General features: G+C 43.3%; 1 protein-coding gene across 2 annotated transcripts in view; it reads left to right on the top strand.

The window, feature by feature from the left end:
- The first annotated feature begins 259 nt into the window (after nt 1-259).
- Nucleotides 260-19,575, top strand: part of CYSTM1 (cysteine rich transmembrane module containing 1) — a 53,895-nt gene continuing 34,579 nt past the window's right edge. For both annotated transcript variants that reach the window (XM_081137318.1, XM_081137317.1), the window contains exons 1-2: nt 260-403; nt 15,505-15,726. In XM_081137318.1, the coding sequence (XP_080993444.1) occupies nt 15,525-15,726 (202 nt within the window). In that variant the 5' untranslated portion in view covers nt 260-403; nt 15,505-15,524. The remainder of the gene's footprint in view (nt 404-15,504; nt 15,727-19,575) is intronic.

Here is a 19,575-nt window from a genome sequence, read left to right as displayed (position 1 = left end):
GCGCTTGCTCCAGCGGAGAGGGAGCATCTTTGCAGCCTGGAAGAACTGGCCCAACCTGAGGGAGAGCCTATTGGCGTCTGGGCGCCCAGCCGGGCGCGGAGGCCGGAGCGCTGAGGCCGCAGCGGATCTCCAGTCCCGGGGCTCAGCGCTGGGTGGCGTTGCCCCGGAGCCCTATGGCCCCAGGCTGGGGGCGGGCCCCGCACTGTGACACCGCCCCTCGCCACGCCCCGCGCGCGTTGCCAGGGTGATCAGGTGACTCGCAGCTCGGGGAGGCGGGACTGCGGTGACGTCAGGCGCGCCGCTGCCGCTCACTGCGCGTGAGGCTGGGGCTGCGCTATTTGTGTGGTGTCGCCGAGTCCGGTCAGTTCCCGACCTAGCCGGTGCCAAGCCCGCTGACTGAGAGGTGAGGCGAGGCGAGGCGGCCCCGGGCCGGGCCGGGCCGGGCCGAGCTGGGACCAGGGAGGGGGTGAGGCGCGGGCGGGTTGTGCGCATCCCCGAGCTCCCCAGAGGGCTCCCCGAGAGCGGCGGCCACCGGGGCGGGGTGGGCCGGCTCCGGCTCCGGCGCGCGCAGCCCCCGGAGAGGGGTGGGAGTCCCGGCGAACGGCAACAGCCTGCCCGCTGCCCACCCGTGTCTCCCTCCACACGCACCCTCACACCCCGGCCGTTCCTCGGGCTCCCGGTCGCCGCGCCGCTGGCCGGGGCAGGGGGATCCCGCGCCGCCCGCCCGGCCTCCGGGGCCGCGGTTTAGTGGTCTCGCGGTTGGAGGAGTCGGCGGGCTCGGAGCTGCACTCGCCATACCCCGTCTCGGGGGGCGTCTCCGGGAGGCTTCTGCATCTCTTTGCCTCGGGCTGCGATTTCTGGGGCGCTGCCGGGGACCTGCTGGGTGCCCTGAGCCGGGCCTGCGGGGGGCGGGAGGCCTCTCCGGAGCCCCGCGAGTGGGAGCCGGGCCGAGGGTGGTCAGACCAGGTGCTGCGCTGGGGAGGAATCCTGACGGTTGGGGGCGGTGGACTGGGACCTGGGGAGACCTGTTGGGTGAGGGGGTGAAATCTGAGCGGAGCCCTGCGCGGTGGGGGCTGTCCTTCCAACCCCATGGGGGACTGGAAGAGTAGAGGGAGCGAGAAAGGAGACCTCGGGAAGAGACCGCAGTACTTGCGCTGGAGGAAAGGGAAAGACGATTCGGTGACTCACTGGACCAAGTACTGGGCTTTGTGTGGAGGAAAAAGTTTGGAGAATTAGGTTAGGGCCGATTAGGAAAACTTGAGCGCCCAGCTGAGGGTTTGTGTGCTGTGGGAGTCACTGAAGCGTCGGCTGGATTGAGGTTAGAGGATCACTGGGATGGGGAGACACTGAGGAGGCTGTTGGGACAACCTGGGAAAGAGGTGACACCACCTGGAACTCTGGTGTGATGGGATTCTGCGAACCCTATTTATGAAATATTTATAACAGACAGGTGCCCTGCACCCCAGCCATTGTTAGCAGATTAAAACAAAAATCCTTCTTATGAGAGAAAGGAAGCACCCACTGCAGTTCATTTTCGTATCTCATTTGGCCAGATTTAATAACCACCTGAGAGCTTTGCGGCCCCCTACAGGGTGGGGCGAAGGGAGGTTTACAGTTGTGAGTACTCAAAACACAGCGTTGATTCATGTATTATTGTTTATCAGTTATTGTATTTTCCATATGAGCAAGTGTAAACCTTTTGCTCCACCCTGTACATGTGCAGTAGTTGGATTGTCCACAGCACTTGTCCTTCAAAGATTTCAAACTGTCTTACAAACACCTCTTGTCCCCCAGGCTGAGACCAGAACCCCTACTGACTGGTAGGAGATTTAATGGGGGGGGTTATTAAAGGATAATCAGTGCCCAAAACGTTGAGTATGGGGGTTGGGGGAGCTGAAGGGACCGCCATGTTCCTTGTGAATTGTTGAACAAAGAATTCCCATTTTCTACTTGTTCCCCTCAGATTGTGGCTTCCCAGCATCAGATTGCTTAAGCGTTAATTGACCGTTTTGTAAATTTCCTGAGAAACGGGGAGAAAATATTTTGATTACTGAAGAGAAATGATTTGGTGATTTATGGTTTTTCCCAACTCTGTAATTTACTGATTTTGTGACTCAAAAAGATGTAGCAATGTCCATTTTATGTTGAGCCCTAGGAACTTCTGTTATTTAGGGGTAGGTGAAATGACTGAACCTTCCCACCAATTTGTTTTCTATTTGTTTGACTCCAGAAAACAGAATTGGACCTCCAGGGACCTTGTACAGTAAAAGGCAGTTTAGGGAATTGCTGAGAACTTGGGAAGGTGGCTGCAGCTGGTTTGTGTATAAACAGAAACCTGCCCACCACTCAAGGGAGGGCAAATCCAGAGTGGTGGCACCTGGGAAGAGAACTTCCAGTGAGCTTCCAGTCAGATCAGTGAAGTCATTCTCTGTAAAAGAAGTCACCTGAATAATGTTTACCATATATTACTAATTACCTGATGAGTCCCCACTCCCTCCCTTGTTATAATAGTGATTTTTAAGGGGTTTTGCAGGAGCCTCATAATATTAAGAATCACTGGATATTAGATTTCTTTGCCACTTAAAAACAAAAATTGTTAACCATTTTCTAAATCTCTTTGGAAGTATTTGAACTGGCGAACTAATCATGCTTCCTTTTGAAAGAAATAGTCCGCCCCCCCTTTCCCGCAACACTCCGAGATGTGCTGCCAGGGTGGTTAAGTAGGCCAAGAGTTTTGGGGAATTTTCCGCTTTCATTCACCCCTGCCACCTCCGCAAGTTTTCCCAGTGGTAGAGAATTTAAGACTTCATTGTCAGGAAAAAAAAAAGTTAGAGTGTTTCCCTAAACACTGCTCACTGGGGCTGGGTATTCAGTCAGGAGTCTGAAATGCCCTCCCTTAAGGGGAATGAACTGGGCCCAGGTGAGAGGCAGGACTAGGGTAAGGGTCGGAGACCCTCAGAGCATTCAGAGCCTGCACCTTTGTCACCCAAGGCCTTGGGCAGGGCCCTCCTTTCTTGGCATTGAAACATTGCTCGACCTTGAAACAGGATAAGAGTCAGTACTCCCTTCACAGAGGTACCATGGAGAATTAATGAGAGGCTTATATGAAATTTAAGCTCATCCAAAGCCAATATTTTAATTCTTGGGTGAATGGTAGATTTTGAGATGTAGTAAAATAAAAAAGAGATGGACATTCTAAATTTTGGTAAAAGCCTCCTTCAAACCCTAAGGCTTTTTTGTTGTTGTTTTTTCCTGGAGTGTTTAGGCGTGGTTAGCAATCAAATCTGCAGGCCTGAGGGTAAGTGTATGTTTGCATTTCACATGTAAATCAGTTCAGATTTTTTCCCCTACTCTTTTTCCAACTCTTTCAGAGTGCCTGGAGTAAGTCAATAACCTAGCAGATGTGGGGCTTTAGACCCTACACCCTTTCAACCCTGAAGGAGTTTGTTATTAAGCTCACCAGAGACAGAAGGGGGTATTAAAGCTTACTAAATTGAAAGAGTCATTTTTAAAAATTCCCCTATCCTGTGTCAGTATACCAGTCCTACTGCTCAGTCAAATAGAGATTCAGGTGCTTGCTGATGTTCCCAGGGACAGCACAGAACTGTTATATCCACCTTTTAGACTTGAGACATTTGTTGGCTAGGCACAGTTCTCACTTGAGCGAAATTCTGCCAGGAGAGGCTTCTTGTTTGTCTCAGACTGAGCTGAGTGCCCTGTTCCAGACCTTCAAGCTCCCCATGCTTGGCCAACGCTACTAATTGGCTTGGCTATAAAATGGGAGTCAGCAGTTAAAACACAGCAGTAGAGAAGAGAGGGGATTGAGCATGACCCTCCAGCCAAAAAGGTTTACAGTGCTTTGGGCACTATATACAAAGTGCTCTTCAAAAGGAAGTGAGCTTGGAATTACTTCTTTTTTTTATAGTTTTTAGGAGACATATGTGGAATATTTGAACTGAGTTAGGCCTCAAGCAAAGGAGGCATATGGTTTGAATACAGTCTCCGTGGACAGCAAGCCTGTGGTATGACCGAGGAAAACAAGGGATGGTATATATTTATCTGAACCCTTTCAATTAAATGGTTTGAGGGAGTGTTGGTAGTTATGGAGGGAGGAGGATTTGATTTACCCTCACTGGGGAGTAGTGCCTTCACAGGTGCCTATCATTAGTTCTCTGATGATTTATGCTAAAGAATCCTTAGTTAGTCCCAAGAGAATTGGCCCAGAAAATACATTATTATTAAAAATTATCTGACTATGTAGTCAGTGTTCAAAGAAGGGTAGGGATGGGGAACCATTGAACTGCAAAGGTTTGTGGGGAGAGGAATCCCTGGGAAATGGTGCTAGACTTCTGCCACGTTAAATTTCCAGCGCTGCCCCGCAGCACTTTGCGGGTCAGCTTTCAGTGTCAGGACCTGGGGCAGGGTCATTTGGGGAGGGTAAGTACTGCCTTCAGCCAAAGAATGACTCACTAACTGTATTTTTTCAGAGGTCCATAGGCAGATGGTAGAGATGGTTTGGGGTAGGCAGGCCTTCAGAGGAGGCCCTTTAAATCCCATCTTCTGAAACTCCATGTGGCTCTGTGATACCAGGAAGACAGCAGAGTGAAGAATCTAGGAGTTAAAAAGAAATAAGTGCAGTCAGTGTGAAACCACTGGTGTTTTTATATGAAATTTGCCAAAAGGAAGCCTGAGTGGTGGTGAGACTGTGCTATTTAAGTTCCAGGCCCTTCATACTACCCAAAGCAATTTATAAATTTAATGCAATTCCTATTAAAATACCAACAGCATATTTCACAGACCTAGAACAAACATTCGAAAATTTATATGGAACCAAAAAAGACCCCGAATAGCTGCAGCCACCTTGAGAATGAGTTCCAGGCCCTTCACCAGGGGTGTGACTTCATTGGTGCTGCAGTGTATTGTTCTTCCTGTGCATGCGTGCTCTTGGAAAACTCAGGTTTCAGTTCAGGGTGGATGCAATTTTTTTTTAACCCCTCAGTACCGTATACTTTGAGCCCCTTCTCTTCCATATGTATAGTAGCTCTTTGTGGGTGCTACTAATGACAGGAAATCTGAAGATACCATCCAGCATTTGTGTTTTCTAACCTTTGCTGTCCATAACGCCTATTCCTTTAAAAATCCTATGAAAATGAAGCAAAGAAAGGAGGGGAAAGTGAGCTGCATTAAGAGCCACCCCGCGGGGCTGGCTGAGCCTGCTTCCTCCAAGGGTCAGAAGGGCAAGCTTTAATGGTGGAGCAAAGCCAGGGCTGGTTGGTGTCCCTCAGGAACCCGGAGTGCGTAGTTAAATTACCAGCACATTCAGCTCTAGGGCCTCTTTCTAAGCCATCAAGATTTCAACTTTCCCACAAAGCCTAAATCTAATGCTGGGGCGGTGGGGGGCAGTCTGGCAGAGACAGTCTTTCAGGGGCTGTGCTGGTGGGGGACCTGGCCTGGGAAGTAGCCTTATCAGGCTTGTTGGGAGGGATGGGCCAGTCCCCCTTCTAATGTGTCCTCTCAACTTGGCAGGGGGCAGAGTTGATCCCTTTCTCTCTCTCTCCATGCTCTAACCTATTCTTTCATTTCCCCACCTCACTTTCTGTGTTAACAGCTTTCTTTCCTTTTCCTTTCCCTTCTGTTCACCGCTGCTTTCTCTCTCAACCCTCCCTCTCACTGGGCCTCATTTTCTCCCGATTGTCACTTTGAGGGCTGGCTATTTGAAGTTCCAGAGTTAGCAGTGCTGTCCTCTGTGTCCCAGTTACTAGATGTAGTTCATAGGTACCCAGCCTTTTCTTCTGAGGAGGAACCAACCTTGACTTCCCTACTGCTTTCCGATAGCGCTGGTGGGGTACTGTCCAGAGTCCCTGATCTGAGTCATTGGATGAAACTGGAGGGGACTCTGGTCAGGATTTGCTGGCATTGTCAGCTGGCAGACAAGGGACTGAGGTCCACCCTCAGGAGTCCTTCTAGAAGCTGAAGGCAGAAGCAGAATCAGGAGTCCTGTGTCCAGGCAGTCCTCTGGCTTCTGCAGAGGACCGTAGGTGACTAACAAAGGCTGGAAAAGCGGTCCTTGATTAGGTTGGCCTGGAACCCATGGGACTATTTGCAACTGTGGATCCTGCCCTGAGCTGGGTTTTTCCAGGGGGTGACTGGAACAAACTGTGTTCTCAGTGGTAGTTGAATGGTTGTTGGAAGCATCTAAAAGCATGGCTTTTCTGCTCAATGAGTTAAGAAATGGATTTTTTTCCTCCTAAAAATCATGTGGCAGACTTCACTCGAAAATGATTAGCAGGGGTTTTAACTTTAATTGTTAAATATGTATAGAAAATATATATAACAAAAGTACAGTTTAATGAAAAATTATATTAGTATAACTGGAATCTATTCAGGTCTAGATATAGAACTGTACTCTTTAAACCCAAATGGGACAGTAGAATGCTCTGTGTTGCAATTTGCTTTTTTAACTGTGTTGACACTTTTCCACATCAGCACATGTAATTCTGCCTCGTTCTTCTTAAGGGTCAAATAGTAGTTCCATCGTTTGGAAATTCCACGGTTTGTTTAATCATTTCCATATTGAGGGCCTTTAGAGTGTAATATATCATAAATATGTACATGTATATGCATGTCTTATATATATAATATGTATGCTATACAGCTATTATAAACCAACACGGCAGTAAATGTGTGTTGTGTGGTATAAAATTATGTGTATAAAATTGGGAGGTTTTGGCATCCTAGCTGTAGTATATATTTGTAGGATAAATTTCTAAAGGTGAAATTGCTGGTTCAAAGAATAGGGTGCTTTTATTTATTTATTTGAAGTTTCACTTAAAAATGTGTCTTTGTTGAAGAATTTGTAAGAAAAAAAAGGATGGACCCTCTATAAAAAGAAGGATGTTTCTGCCCAGCCAGTGTGGCTCAGGGGTTGATGTTGATCCATGAACCAAGAGGTCAGTGGTTTGATTCCTGGTCAGGGCGCATGCCCAGGCTGTGGGGTCAGCCCTGGTGGGGTGCAGGAGGCAGTGATCCATGTCTCTCATCGAATTGATGTTTCTGTCTCTCTCTCCCTCTCCTTTCCTCTCTAAAATCAATAAAAACTTTTTTTTTTTTTTAAAGAGTAATTTTAAAAAATCTTTTAAAGAAAAAAAAAAGAAGGATGTTTCCTCCAAACATTAGTGAGGACTGGAATACCAGGGCCTGGGCAACTAAGGGGTAGATTATTTTATTTGATAGATATTTTCAGGTAGCAATGATTTTTTTTTTAGGGCTGTTTAAGAAATGTTATAGAGCTTATATTTTATAGAGCACCAGGTCCTGGATCCAGCCAGAAGTTCTGTATAGAAAGCTTTATGAAAAAAGATTTTAGGAGATGATGTGTTATCCTCTGTTGAAGGCAGCATCTGTGGATTCCCTCAAAGTCTACAAGGCTGGAAGAGGGCTGAAATGTATGTTACCAAGTTTAGTATTGGAGGGAGGTGAGATTAATGGTTATAGCCAGACAAGGTGGGCCAAAGTAGATTTACAGTTGTTTGTCTGGAAAATAATACAAGAATTAATAAATAATAATACAAGAATAAAAACTTTTACATACTGATAACTGTAAACCTACTTTTGCCCAACCCTGTATTTTCCAATAATGTTGAACTACTGTAGATAACTAATGTGGGTATGACTTTTCAGATTTTTCATAATCTGATGTGTCAGGACAAGTTGAGAATGCTCACATTTTTGTTGTTGTTAATCCTCACTCGATATTTTTTCCATTATTTTTAGAGAATGGAAGGGAGGGGAGGGGGAGAGAGAGAAACATCAGTCAGTTGCTCCTGCATGTGCCCTGACTGGGGCCAGGGATTGAACCTGCAACCCAGGTATGTGCCCTTGACTGGAATCGAACCTAAGACCCTTCAGTGAGCTGGCCTACACTCCCACCATTGAACCACACTGGCCAGGGCGAGACTGCTTACATCTTTGTATTATTTCAATGTTGAGGATAGTGGCTGAATGGCATTAGCACATTGTTACCAAATAGTTTGTAGAGTTTTTAGTTTCATGTGAAACTCAGTTATAAAAGCAATGTGTAGTTTTTATATAAAATATTTTTTGGAGAAAATAAAATAAAATAGACAGTCTCTGAACGTTTCATTACTCCAGGATGGGGCTTCCAGAAATAGGATCCACTATTGTATTTTTGCCTTTTGTGTGCATTTTGATGTCCTTGTTCAGGAAGGGTCCCATTTCTAAGCTGTGGGTCACTGTGTACTCCACAGAGAGACTATTTTAGAGCCACAAACCAAAATGTTGATGTAAAAGACATGCTCTAATATTTAGTCATTCATTGATTATATGACAGCTCAGGATCTGGTGGAACTCTCTGGCAAACAAAAGATGGTGATTCAGATAGGAGGTGGCTAGTAATATTTGGGAAGCCAACTCCAAAATCAGTATTTGTATAGTAATGAAGTAACACTACAGGATGTCTCCCTCCAGTCTGCCCCCAAAAGAAGAGCAACTTAGGAAATGGTAACACAGCAAAATGTGTTAGAAATGGTGAACAAATCATAAAAACAAAGATCTTGTCTGGGTTATGATAACTGTGAGGTTTGCTGATATTGCTCTATTGTTGGGAGTGTCACTACTGTATTTTCAGTAAGTAAATCCCTGCTGTCACTCTGGGGTTCCCATGTAAAGTGGTCCATGTCAGGTATAGATTCTAGAATGTCTATTTTTGGTTTGGATTTGAAGGTTCTGGAATGCCTGCTCTGGTGGTTTGGGGTTCAGATACTCACATGTATGTGTGGCATGACTTTCCCTATGGTAGCATCATTCAGGCTCTACTTGTACCTCAGTTTCAGGAAACTTGCATAACTCTTGGAGGGGACCCACCCTCTGGACCACCCAAAGTGAATTTTGTTTAGTCTATATCAGAAAACTATCCTCACCCCCAAAATATGGAGAATTTCTAGCACTTTCCACCTGATGCAATGAGACAAATAAAAAAGATAACTTTATTTTTATTAGCAGTACAGAAGGGGAAGAGCAAGCCAGCCAGCTAGATAGAATTCTTTCTTTCATATCCCCAGTACTTGGCCTGTCATGTAGTAGGTACTTATATTGATAAACAGTATTAGGTTTGCTGATAATATCCAAAAAGTAAGCATAAGTAAAGTTATGTGCATCTTTTAAAATTATTTATTTTTTTTAATATATGTTTATTGATTTCAGAGAGAAAGAGAGTGAGAGATAGAAACATCAATGATGAGAGAAAGTCATTGATTGGCTGCCTCCTGCATACTCCCCACTGGAGATCAAGCCCACACCCTGGGCATGTGCCCTGAACGGGAATCGAACCTCGATCTCCTAGATAATAGGTGGATGCTCAACCACTGAGCCACGCCTGCTGGGCACGTGAATCTTTTTAAAAGAGATAAAGAATAACTATAGAAAAGGAAGCTGCAATAATCCTGAAATGGTCCTATTCTTTACAAGGCTGTTTGTGAACTGACCCTCATCTCATACTATGTGCTTCAGCCATAATGAACCTATTCAATTCCTCAGAGGCATTCAGCTCTTTCTCACAGATTGTCACCTCTGACCAGTGTGTGTATGCTTAACTCACACTGACCTGTGGTCTCTACTTTGAGCTCACAGTACCAAGCGTTTCCTCTCTCTTAGCTGGTTTCATAATTGCTGATGTTAATGTCTGTCTCTCTCACTAGCTCGAGAAGAAATTGTCTCTTGTTTACCATAATCTCGGTAGTGCCTGGAACCACTAGTGCTGAGTTCACAGGGTTACAAAAGCTATAAACAGGAGATGATAAAGCAGCACAAAACCAGTAATTCTAAAGCTGTTTTTAGCCTAACAAACGATACCCAAAATTATGGGTATGAGAATCAAGAAAAATTGAGGGACCTAGAATATAAAATAACCTATTTACAAAGATCCTATTAAAAGGCCAGCTAATCAAGGAATTAAAAAAAAAAAAGACACAGGAGGTCTTTAGAATAAGATCTGCTCTCATGTTCTTAAACTTTAAGGACAAAGTATAAATTCCCAAGAAGGATATGTAAGGATGGAAGGATAAGCAAGACTTTGGGTTATAACCATACGATCATTTACAAGGTGGGAAAATCTGCATGAATCAAGAGAATTTTGCTTTTTATCCCATGTCCACTACTTAGCTAAGTAACTCTTCAGTTCAAAGCAGAAAGAAAACATTTTTAAAGGGCTTAGGGAGCTGAAGTGTCTTGTGAAAAAAGAATCACAATTACAGAAATCACTGTAAAAAGCAATGAAAAGCAGATACAAAGTAGGTTACCAACAAGGGGAAGATTAGTAATTGGAAAGTAAATTGGGGTACTGGAAGTGGATAGAAGGTCTACAGAGGCATTGTAGCTATTTAAAAAAAGATGGGCAGCGTGAAAAGCACTAAAAAACTTAATTTTTTTCTGACTATATAGGTTGCCTTAGTCAAACTCTTAGAAATACAAAAGAATATAAGTAAATAACAATTGCCTATAATTCCAGCCAAATTTTTCCTTCTAGCCAGAATTTTGTCTGTCTGCTGTTACTGTTCAACTTAAAGTGCAAAAATCTTAAGATACAACTCAGTGGTTTCATAGCAATCATGTAAACATGACTCAGCTCAAGATGTAGAACATTTCCGTTATCCCAGAAGGCTCTCCTTGTGCCTCTTTGTCAATATTCATAGATTCATTTGGCTGTTCTTGAACCTCACATAAATGGAGTCATACAGTGTGAAGTCTGTTGAGTCTGGCTTCTTTTGTTCATCTTTGTCCGTAGGATTTATCCACATTGTTGCACATAGTGTTCCTTTTATTTATTGCTGGGCAATTTTCTGTTATACAACTACATCGTAATCTATCGGTTCTGCTCTTGGTGAACATTTGGATGGTTTTTAGTTTGGAGCTATTATAAGTAAAGCTGCTTGGAACATTGTTATATGTCTTCGGTAGACTTAGGCACTCATTTCACCTCAGTATATATGTATATCTAAGAATAGAGTTACTGGGCCATAAGGTAAATACTGCCAAAATCATGAGTATAGTATGTACTTGTAAAAGCTTGATTGTTTTAGCTTTTATATATAGGTGCATGATATAGTGTGAATCATTTTTGTTTATAAAGATGAGGATCAAGGTTCATTCCCCCACCCCCACAAGAACATTGTGAAATGAACTCAAAAAGAGTCTGGAGGCTTTGCTGGAAATAAATACTAGAGATTTATTCAAAGGTCAGGGTTTGCAAGCCAGAAACGCAAGTGAGCCGTACCGAGAGTGTTTCGAAGAAGAAAGAAAAGTTAAGAGTTCTTATAGTAGAAAGTACATTCTTGAGAAAAATCAGTCCTGCCTTCTTAGCCTCTGGATTTGTTGAGGTGGTCATCCTCTAGATGACTGTTGGTCTGGATAGTGGATGTCACATGTTCTGGATATGTGAATGTTCCTTCTCTAGTCCTTAAGGGGGTAATCGGGGTTATCTGGAGGTTTGATATATATCAGTATTTATATTTTAAAAATTGGGATCATGCTGACTATGTAGCTTTAAAATTTTTCTTACACTTAAATAATGCTTCAAAGACAAATTAAAATGACTGCAAAAGAACTACCATGTATATGTACTATAATTTATTCAACTCTTTTCTCTTGTTGGGTATTAGGTTGTTTTTTTTGTTTTTTTCCTTTTTCCTGTTTTGTTTTGCTCTGTCTTTTACATGGCTGGTTCCCCCCAAATGTCTGATAATCTTTGATGTATGAGATAATAAAAAGTCAATTAGAAATTCTGTGTATATGGGCTTTACTGGGAGATGACTGGGCGAGTCATTTCTTTGAGTCTCCTCAGCTATTAGTATCAGTAATTTTTTTCCATTGGGGCTGTTTAGTTTTTCCAGGAGAAAATTCTCCAATAGTGCTGCCTGCAGGTTCAATGCCAGGCTACCAGGTATCTTGTAATTTTTAAAACAATAACTTTGAAAATATTGCTCTTTGCTGCACTTCTACTTTGATGAGGTTTTTAAAATAGTGATCTTATCTCCATGGACCACTTTCCCAAAGAATAGTTTCTGCTTTTCTCATTGTACCCTTGAATACTTGCTAATTCTGTGTCTGAGCATGTCTTGAATGGGATCATAGTATAGCAGGGGTCATTCAATACAATCTGTTAGTGGTTCTTGGCTGCTGCTCGATTTGCGCTCTTTTGGATCTTTGATTTGTCTTTAATGCTACGATTTCCACTGTTTACATTGGATCCTCATAGTAGGACTTCCATTTCACCTGACCAGATTTATAAGGGAAAACATTCATATTACAAAGCCTAGTTTCATACCTTAAATGTAAAGCTCATTTGTGTTTTGGTTATGTTAAGTGCTTTGTACTAGACTGTCTTAGTGTTAAGTAAGTTTTTATATTGCCTTGCTTCTGTACAAGCTTGGGAATAATTGATTCCCACTGGGTGAGGTCCTGCTTTTCAAAAGGACTTTGATCTCAGCACAGATGCTGTTTCTGTGACTTTTGCTGTTTTCTTTCTCTTACTGTTTGTCTTTTTCTTGTTTAGAGGAAACTGAAAATAGATCCAGATTTTTATTCCTCTAAGATGACTGTCTTAGGAACACAGGGACAGAATGTGAGCAGGGATGGGGTGGGGGGAGGGCGCATGGCTGCTGGAGCATCTCTATGGCTTACACTCTTTAAAGTGCCGCTGTGAGTACCACATGGGGTTTTCCCCCCTGGACACTGTGACTCCTCAGGCAGAGGGAGAAAGGTACACACCAGAGACAAGAGGGAAACATAATAGAGGGAGAAGCAGGGAGGACACATACATTTGGGAGAGTTTTGAGGGTCCCAGGAGAGAACTACACAGGATAATGAGAAATAGATGGGTCAAGAAAAGTCATGAAATACTGAGGTCTGCAGTTCTGAGGTTATTACTGCAGGCTCTTGTTGGACTAATCAAATTAAACTACAGTTTTGGTGGAATTAGGTCAGTCTGAAGGACCCCTCTCCCCCAATATGCACAGTGAATTTCAGGAAAGAGGATACTGTGGTCTACTTCTGTGACTTAAAAAATAAGTAATGGAATGACCGTAGAGGGGTTAATGAAACTGATTCTGTGTTGACCAGGGCTCTCTAGGTTTCGCACAGGAACTGAAGCCTTCTCAGTAGGAGAGGAAATACAGAAGTGGTCAGCAATTGCAGACACCCCAATTCATGGGATGATTGCAGTGTTAGTCCCAGTGAGCCTCTGTGTCAGGGTAAAGAGAAAGGCCATTCCCAGGTCAAAGTGTTATGCCATGTGGGCATAGACCAGGGAGCAGAGAAGGGAAAGAGTTCTAGTTCTTTTCTGAACGCTTGTCAGATCCCTGGGAAAATAAGAGAAAATAGGGGACAGACTACAATTGCAGTCAAAATAGAGACCCTCAAGCCATTCTGAGTCTATATTAAAATGTTTCAATTTATAATCACCTCCCTCAAATGACATTCTCCCCACTCCCTCCTTTTCCTATGGGTTTAAGCCCCTACTCCTACCCAGCAGTCTATTTACCACCTTTTCTAAAAATCACTATCCTTACTGTTTTTTTTAACCAGTTACCCAAGAGAAGAGTATGAGCTGTGTTCATCTCTATACCCTCCTGCATAGCACAGTGTCAGGAACAGTCAGCACTGCATGATGTGTGGGTGATTGGATGTCACCCAGAAGGGTTCATTAGCCTACCTTACTATTGGTTCCTAGGACTGGAAATCCTTTAGAGGCAGTTTAGGTTAGGCTGGGTTTTAGTCTGATGTATGAGCTGTTACAGTCTTCTGGAATCCCATTCCTTTCCTTCTTTCTGCTCTCCCTTCCTGAAGTGCCTACTTCATCTTGAGACTGGCTCCCTCAGGTCTGCACATTGGCTGTCAGCAATTTTGTAGGACATGTGTTCTTGCTATACTTTGTGTGTGCCTGTATTAAGACAAAGGGAAAGCTGGGAGTGCGTTAGGAGAGCCTCCAAGCTTTTAACTGATTAAACCACTTCAGAAACAATCCCAGTGGCTAAGGATGCCATTCGTGATTGGCTTAATCCTGGATTCCTTTGAATCAATCTTAATGTAAAAGGAAAGGTGATCTGGACCGACTTAGGATAGATTGGGCTGTCTCTGGAGCTGGTAGAGGATGAGCTTCCCTGAAGCACATGAACTGCAAGAATGAGTGGACATCTAACTGGAAATCTGACTACTGTTACAAAGGGGGGATATGGCTGTTGTGTGGGCAACCGGCAAAGTCTGTTAATTTTAATTCAGATTTTTCTGGGGACCCTTACTTAATAGCTATTCTATTCTTCATATAGAATCACTTACTTAGTGATTGCATGTTATGAAAAAGAATTAAGTGAAATTTAGTAAATAAAAAATTTTTACTAAATTTACTAAGTATTTAGTAATACTCAAAATGGTAAATTTTGGGTATGAGACTCTTCCCTCTATTGACTTGCTCTTTAGTTGGGGATAGAAGACACTCAAATAGGTGAAAAGTTAAATAGCAGTACTAGAGATGGGTAACAGTACAAAGCAGCAAGATGACAGGTATCACGCTGTTCATCCAGCATATGGACTTGGCATTCCCCAGTAATACTTTTCTTCTGGAAGTCATTGTGTCGGGCACTGTGGAGGTTACAGGCATAATGGAAATGAGATGGCTCTTCCCATTGAACTTGAAGCCCAATCAGGAGAATGGTTAACAGGCTTGGAGGCTGGGAAGCAATGGCCTCTCTCACAGAAGCAAACCACTGAGAACAGGAACCTATAAACACAAGTGGGGGTTCCTGGTGAGCCCTCCAGAGTCCTGGGAGCCTGGATGCTCATGGGAGATACTTAGCATCCTCTATAGACAGCTCTGCCCTCTTCCAGTGATGACAGGGCTATGGCCCTGGGGAAGCAACCAGATCACCCCAGTGCCCAGGGCGGTGGCGGCCGTTCCACACTTTGGTTGGTCACTGCTGGCAGTGCTGCTTGTTAGAAAACCCCGTGTGGCCCAACCCTGTTTATTGGAGGACTGCTAATACTGGGTCAGCGTCTGCTGATCTGACTTATAATTAGTGCTGTTAGACTTTGTACCTTCTTCTTAGAGCTATCCAGTCACATTTATGGACATTTCAGAGAATTAAAACACAAAATAACATCCTGTTCTTCATTCAACACATTTATTGAGGATCCTGCCTTGTGCCAGGCACTATACTAAGCTCTAAGGTCATGGTGATGATTCAGAATTGACCTGATCCCTGCTGTCCTAGCCTACAGTCTACTGTGGGGAAGGCAGACAAAGGCAAATGAACAGTTACATGAGATGTTTGCCAGTTATGATGGTCAGAAAGAAACAAAATGGGCAGAGCTGAAGATTTGCAAGAGGTTTGAGATACCTTTAAGGCATTTTGTAAATGATCTCTTGAGTTGAAATTTTTTTCCTAATGATTTCCATTGATTAAATGCAAATAATTTTCATTCTTTGCCTCTTAGGTACATTCTTCAGTCCCCTAATGAACCCAGGGAATCCTCCACCATATCCGGGCCCTGGTCCGACGGCCCCATATCCACCTTATCCACAACAACCAATGGGGCCTGAGGTCTACCCTCCAGGACCTATGGGAGGACCTTACCCACCACCTCAGGGGTACCCCTACCAAGGATACCCACAGTATGGCTGGCAAGGCGGACCTCAGGAGCCTCCTAAAACCACAGGTACTGTGAACGGGGTGCGTGTAGATGGATATGTGGGCATGTGTGTGCAGTCCTATGTCACCAAATGAAATGTTTGCCAGTTTTCTTTGGCAGAGAAGAAACTCTGACCTTTGTGTGCCGTGGTTGACTTTCTCAAAGCTTGGTGACTGCTTAGAGTGGCTTCTTACTCCTGAGAGGACTTCTTTCTCAGGAAACCTGAGTCAGTTCTACCTACTTCCTTCATTTCTCTTGTTTCCTGTGGGGCTGATGACTTCCTGGCCGACATGTTTTCTGAGCACACCTCCTGGAGCACCAGTGGGGGAAGAACCAGTTGGCTTCTTGCTCTGGCCATCAGTTTTGTTTTTCAGGTTTAGCCTGTTGGGATTATTTTATTTCAGTTTGTTGACCCTCAAGTCATCCTCTTAGCCCTGCTTTGGGGTTGGTTTTCTTTACTAACATGTTTTCATAATTCTGTTGAATCTGCTGGCTGGGTTTTCAGCCAGCTCGTGGGTCCTTGTGTGCTGGAACAGTGCTACTCAACGTTTGCTCTGCACACTGGTGCCAGTCCCCGAGCGCTACTGGGCTATGGTGAGACAAGCACAGAAAGTAAGAGTAAACATTTATAAACCTTTAGAGCAATTTGACATTTCCTGACATTCAAGCATGTGATCTTGCATTTTACGAAAAGTATCCGTGTATGAAGGGTTAGAAAGGAACCATCTTGAGAAGCACTGTACTAGGTATCTTGCTGACTGCTATGACTGTCTCATAACCTTTCGGTTTGCTGAATAGTTGCTCTCTTCCAGTGCTTTCAGCTTAATTCTTACTGAGTGCTTATATGCCACGTGGTCTCCTAAGAGCTTTATGTACATTAACATTTAATCCTTGCAACAATCCTATGAGGTTATTCCTATTTTACCCAGTGAAATAATTGAGGCACAGAGTGGAGTAATGATTTGCCCAAGGTCACCCAGCTAAAAGTGGCAGATCTCAGAATTGAATCCTGATAGAATCTATACCTGTAACTTCTTGTTGTACTTGTGTCCCTCTCCTGTCTTTTCTGACCCACATTCACCTGAATTTAGGGCCTTAGGCTGCCTCTGAGATTTTCCTGTAGTTTAACCCCTTACTAATCAAAAGTAGTAATAGAATCTATGGCTTATTTTATTTTAGGATTTGAGGATCCTTTAGAATGGGTGGATGCCAGGGAAGAAAAATATGTTTAAGAGGAGTTTTGCACTAATATGGGAAAAATAATATTTTTATAGTGTGAGATCAGAGGCTGTGTTAAGATTGAATCAGTTTGCATACCTTTAAAAGATTTGGTTTATCTTGAAGGAAAGCTTTTACAATCCAAGATTCTGTTTTGCTGTAAGTTTAATAACACAGGTTTGGGAGAATGCAGGAAGTATAATCAGAGTAGTTGGCATCCAGGTCTGTGACATCAGAGGGGGGTTTCCTGAAAATAAATCTCAATTTCCTGGTTTTCTGCTTCAGGAAAAGGTAACCCTGTGAGGAATGAAAGAAGGCAGACTGAAAAGACCACAGGATGTATGATTCCAAGTTATGTGCAATTCAAAAATAAGCCCAACTAATCAGTGGTGATGAAGATTAGAATTGTGTTTACTCCTGGCTCTGAGTAGAGACCAGGGTGGGATTGGTTATTGATTGGGAAGGGCACAAGGGAACCTTCTGGGGTATTAGGAATATTCTTTGCCTTAGTCCAGGTATAAATGTTCTTCAAGCTGTACACTTACTTTTTGTGCACTTCCTTGTATATTGTATGTCAATGAAAAGTCAGCCCAGCATTTGGATTATCTAATACACACAGCCCAGTGCCTGCCTGGTGTTATATCTTTCACCCATAGCCCGTGCCATCTATGGTATGTAGGCCATTTCTAGACTACATTGTTTATGCTGACTGACTAGCATTTGATTGATTTGGAACTCTATGGAGTTTGTCTAGAGAAAGTGCTTCCTGGGGTTGGTGGACTTTGTACCCTCATGCAGGATATACAAATTTTGTCTTTCTTTACCATTGGTGTATTTTAAGTATTACATCAGCCTTTTTGAGAAAATAATATCTTAATCCTTCTTAGGATTAAAAGGCTCTGTTTATCATGATTTCATAAATGCAGTTAAAAGCTGTTTAATGTCCTTTCCTACGGGACTTTTTCTCTGTTATCAGCTTGTGAATTGGTAACTGCTCAACCCATTCTGCACCCAGACACAGCTGGTGCTGCCAGATGGTCAAGTCCTCTCACCTGGGGTCCAGGTTTTATGAATGCGACCCTTTTATCCCCTCACTAAGGGATGCACCCTTTAGGGACTTATTTCATTCCTTACTCTTTGTATTGCTTCTGGGATTCCCCATTGAGAGTCATTCTTGGGGCTTGTATTCTGTGCCATGTCTCTGAGCTTTCTATGGAAACTTAAGGGTTTTCTCCTCCAACTGGATGATTTTAGATTGATCTACTACCACAGATACCATCTCTCAAGCTGAAGTTCAAGTGTGCACTCCATTCTGTTGACAGCTACCTAGGTGGAAATGGCTTCTTTGTCAGAGAAGGGAGGGTCTTCTTTGGCTGTTCTGATTGGTGTCTGGTAATTAGTAAGGACTTACTTGTGTGTTGAATGGATAGGTAGGTGGGTAGATGGCTAACCAAAGCAGAACCTTCTTTGGTAGCCTGTTTATGGCTCAAAGTTCATTTTTCAGAAATTGTAGTTAAGAAAAACCTTTGTTTTTCCTCAGGATACTAGCTTTTTGGAAACTATGTGATTGGAAGCAGCGAGTGATTGTGGGAATAAGACTTCCCAGAGAGCAGTACTTCAGGGGTTTCCGGGGGGGTTAATAATAATAATAATTATAACAACTAGTATTTCTAGAGCACAGTGCCTGGTATTAGCCTTATGTAATCTTAATGACCCAGTAGCATTAGTCCCATGTTACAGAGATGGAATCTGAGCCCAGAGAGACTGTTTCAGTTAGCTATTATATGGGATATCACCCCAAAACTCAGTGGCTTAAAATAATGATTTATTATTTCTCAGGATCCTGTGAGTTGGCTTCATGTGATCTCTCCTGGGGTCACTTGCATGACTTAATTCAGCTGTCAACTTGGCTGGGGCTGTAATGTCCAAGATGGCTTCACTCACATGACTGGGGTCTTGGTTTGCCTCCATTACGCCTCTCTCTATACATAGTCTCTCATCTAGTCTGAGCTTCTTTACATGGCAGCTAGCTTCCAAGAGTGTGAAAGTAGAAGCTTCCAGGCTTTTAATGGCTAGGCCCAGAACTGGCACAGCATTAGTTACCCAGTGTTCTGTTGTTCAAAGCAAGTCACAAGCCTGGCCAGATTCAGCAGGAAGGGAAATAGATGTCATCCTCCCACCTTTTTTAAAATAACTTTGAGATATAATTCATATACCATACAATTCATCCTCTTAAAGTATAATCCAGGGGTTTTTAATGTATACTCATTGAGTTTTAAACCATTCCCACTGTCTAATTCCAGAACATCTTCATCACAACACAAACAAACCCTGTACCCTAGCAATTACTCCCCTTTTCCTTAATCCTCCCCTCCATTAATCTACTTCTATCTATATAGATTTGTCTGTTCTGGACATTTCTTATAAATGGAATTATATAATAATATATGGTCTTTTATGACCAGCTTCTTTCACTTAGTATAATGTTTTCAAGGTTCAGCCATATTGTAGCTTGTATCATTCTTTTGTACTGCCAAATAATATTTAATTGTATGAATATAGCACATTTTTATTCATCCATTTATTAGTTGATGAATCTTTGAGTTTCTACAGTCCACAACATTCCACTCTGTGCTCTCAGCAATTCACATCTCCTCC

This window comes from Miniopterus schreibersii (assembly GCF_964146895.1).
Source record: "Miniopterus schreibersii genome assembly, chromosome: 4".
Lineage (NCBI taxonomy): Eukaryota > Metazoa > Chordata > Mammalia > Chiroptera > Miniopteridae > Miniopterus > Miniopterus schreibersii.
This window is presented reverse-complemented; position numbering and strand designations above follow the sequence as displayed.